General features: G+C 32.5%; 1 protein-coding gene across 1 annotated transcript; it reads left to right on the forward strand.

Moving 5' to 3' along the window:
* Positions 1-441: 441 nt before the first annotated feature.
* LOC109339394 lies at positions 442-2,721 on the forward strand. Its single transcript, XM_019576824.1, has 4 exons — positions 442-724; positions 1,149-1,409; positions 1,981-2,140; positions 2,348-2,721. Exons 1-4 carry the CDS (start codon positions 494-496, stop codon positions 2,524-2,526), a joined length of 831 nt encoding a protein of 276 aa, XP_019432369.1. The 5' UTR covers positions 442-493; the 3' UTR covers positions 2,527-2,721.
* Positions 2,722-3,872: the final 1,151 nt, after the last annotated feature.

Genomic DNA, 3,872 nt, shown 5'->3' on the forward strand with positions numbered 1-3,872 from the left:
CTATGAAATTTCTCTACCTATGTTGTAAGAGTGGGTTGATTGTTGTGGCTTCATTATGTACCAGTGGCTTTTTATCGGTTATTATGATATTTCCTTCACCCTCTTAATCTCTCTCTGTCTAATTCTTTTGTGTAAGCCATCAAATGGGAAAGAGAGTGTATTAGTTGACAAATATCATTTTGGCTTATCTATAGGCTCTATTAGATTCTAGAATGACCTAAAGATCAAAAGTTTCATTCCTAATAGTAATACTTGTTGGGAGAAACAACAACATATTTTTGGATTACTTATTTACTCATAGGGTGAAGAGAGGTAAAAAAATATATTTCATTTTGGCTTTTAATTAAAAAAAGTTCAGTTTAAGGAGTTTATAAGTCTATAACATCTCAACCACAACTACCTTATCTTTTCCCTCCTTAATGTTGCAAGGATTTTCAACCTCAAGCACTATTTCACCACTCATTTTCTTCTCCCTTCACTATACTCAACTTTTATGCAGAGTATGGCTGCCACACTCAGTTTCCTAAAGCTTCCTATTCTTCCTAACACCCCACGCCCTTCAACGTCTACACTTGTTCCACACACTTTCATCTCTGCAAAGCTGAATATCTCAAAACATGACTCTCTCAACCCACAAAAGTTCTTGGATCAAAATATAAATGCTCTCAAACCCACTTGTATTTCCCTCACAGCAATCACATTACCATTCTTATTAGATACCAAGGCAAGCATATCTACCTCCCATTCTTTTTTAAGTCTTAACATTTGTGAACAATGTACTACTTATATTGATGTCATAGTTATTTCATTTGGGGTCTATGATTGTATTTTGGTAGTCTCACACACATGCTGCTATATTTGCCACCACACCAATCTTATTTCCACACAATTGTCTTCACTTATGATAAATGTAGTATAATTGCGACCTCAACCTCAATTTAAAACCATGACTTTGAGAAATTCTTCTAGTTAATTTTGAGTTAGAGTTAAGATAAACTATTCTAATATGGTATCATGTAGTGTATGAGTTGGTTCACATGTAGATATTTAGTTAGTGATGCAAACTTTACAATTAAGCCGAAAAATTCTAATACCAATGGTGATAAGATGAGTATTGTTTCTTTGTCATAAAATTGTTATTGGCATAGGATGCACTTGCTGTTGGTGGAGAGTTTGGGATACTGGAAGGAAGAACATTTGCTCTTATACATCCCATTGTGTTGGGTGGTTTGTTCTTCTATACCTTATGGACAGGGTATTTGGGATGGCAATGGCGGCGGGTAAGGACTACACAGAATGAGATTAATGAGCTCAAGAAACAAGTCAAGCCTACCGCGGTCACACCAGATGGGACACCAGTGGAAGCACCACCATCACCAGTTCAACTCAAAATAAAGCAACTTAGTGAGGTTAGTAATCTTTGTGCATTATGGCATGCTTGGTAGGAGTGAAAATATGAGGAATGAAATTGACATATATGGTATTTGGAGACAATATATATCTCTAACTCTATGTATAGTCCTATATTTTAATAAGTAAAGACAAGTGTATTTGCATAAGCATATGGTTCCCTTGTAAGTTGTGCTAAATTATATGCATTTGCAAAGAAATGGAAAGCAGCCCTTTAAACCATCTAGGAAAACTGTGAGAGTATGATGTAATGGAAGATTTTGCCAAATTATGAAATGGACATTGCTTTATATTATTAGATCATGAACAACTTATCCAATCCATCATTGATCAGCTTTCTCAAAAAGCTTTAGTTATTTAGGTAAAAGAATGTGAATAAATTTTGTTGTATTTTGAAAAGAGTTATACACAATCACTACATTATTCAATATCCACCATTCATTTGAATTACTTTTTTGAAGAGTCAATGATGATTAAATATGAATGGTAGATGATACACTGACAGAATATAGAATTCAAACAATTTCTTGATTCTGATGAATAACTAATCTATTGGATACTCATTTCCAGGAGAGAAAAGAGCTTGTCAAAGGTTCTTATAGGGATAGGCACTTCAATGCTGGATCCATACTTCTTGGATTTGGGGTGCTTGAAGCAATTGGTGGAGGATTGAACACATGGCTTAGGACAGGAAAATTGTTTCCTGGTCCACATTTGTTTGCAGGATCAGGTAAAGATTAGTTTTGCATTTGATGGAACAAAAAATAAAGAGGGTGAACATAAAAAAGAATGTTCATTTTGAAGAGTTTGTCAATGTTTGTTGCTATGAGAAGTTTGAACAGGGTGAACAACAACTTCGTATAAAAATGTAGCATAGTAGATTATATAATTGGTGTATAGAAAATGATTATTAATGTGTATTTTTTTTGGTATTCAGCTATTACAGTCTTATGGGCACTAGCAGCAGCCCTTGTGCCTCCAATGCAGAGAGGGAATGAGACAGCAAGAAATCTTCACATTGCATTGAATGCATTAAATGTAGCACTATTTGTCTGGCAGATTCCCACTGGAATTGAAATCGTATTGAAAGTGTTTGAGTTCACCAAATGGCCTTGAATGTAAAGGTTCTCAAGTGTAAGTTTCCTAGTATTTATTTCAATTTAACTTTATGGTAAAATCAAATGTTGCAAAATTTGGCATTTCCCATTTCCTTTTCTTTGTTATAGTCGTATGCCACAATTGTGTGCCAGACAAGTATTGACTAATTGTATTAAAGCATTTTTTAGTGGATATAACTTAGCATGTAATAAAGTGCTTCCATTTATTTTATTTGAAGATAATAAAGTATCACATACATTATAAGATAAATTATCTCCTTTAACGATTGATATGACATATGTCATATGTCATATTTAACAATTTTCTACAAAAATATTTCTAAAAATTAAAAAATAAGATATATGTCAGATTTTAGTGGTTAGAGAATATAATTATTCTAGTGATATGAGGGTTGGACTGATATATTACTTGTTGTTAGGATATATTACGTTCATTGATTCTGGTTTGATGATATAATACTTCACTCCCTTTTTTCTTTGAAAAAATGATGTCCCTCTCCAGTTGACCATGTTAACTGATACTTTTATCATACCCATTTTAATATTTGGCTGATATGGTTGCAAAGTTCATATAGCTGGCCATACCATTATGTGGTTTGATTCGGTGACATTCCAGTTAAACTTGCCAGTATGGATCCAATGTTTATATTCTCTTCATACTTTCTCATTTATGACTCTGCTTTCAAGAGTTATAATTCATTCAACACTAGTCATGTTGTTCTTCCTCTTCCAAGAGTGATTAATATGGCAATTGACATAATAAAGAGTATTAGGCACATTTAGACCATACTCTATTCAATATATACATAATATGAAATTCCATAAGTAATACTTTACAACTAAAGTTTAAATTTGTTGGAGTGGATTGTGACCGTCAAACTCTAACTAGGAGTCCCATTATTATTGGGACATTGGACTTCCTAGTAACAATATAAATTTAACATTATTATATATGTTAATAGAGTTTCTTAGATTTTGTATGGTTTTGTTAATAAAAATGTTTTATCTAGCTCTCTTCTCAACAATATATGACCACATGAAAAGAGAGATATAGATAAAACAAGTATCCTAATCCTACAATCCGACCCATATATTTAATTACCGGTCTATAACTTGATTGACATTTTAATTTATCTATTTAAGCTTCTCGTTAACTAATCATAATTTCAATTTACCTTCAATCATGTGTGTAATTTTCAAATTCTCCATTGCAAGCCATAACAGTATACACCTTAAGTTTGTAATCCAAAATTCATAAACATGGTGAATATAACAAGTGGCAATACTAAATTAATAAATGAGTAATAGATGAAAATACTAAATTGTGTATCATACAAAGTTTAA

This window comes from Lupinus angustifolius, unplaced genomic scaffold (genome assembly GCF_001865875.1).
Source record: "Lupinus angustifolius cultivar Tanjil unplaced genomic scaffold, LupAngTanjil_v1.0 Scaffold_74_35, whole genome shotgun sequence".
Lineage (NCBI taxonomy): Eukaryota > Viridiplantae > Streptophyta > Magnoliopsida > Fabales > Fabaceae > Lupinus > Lupinus angustifolius.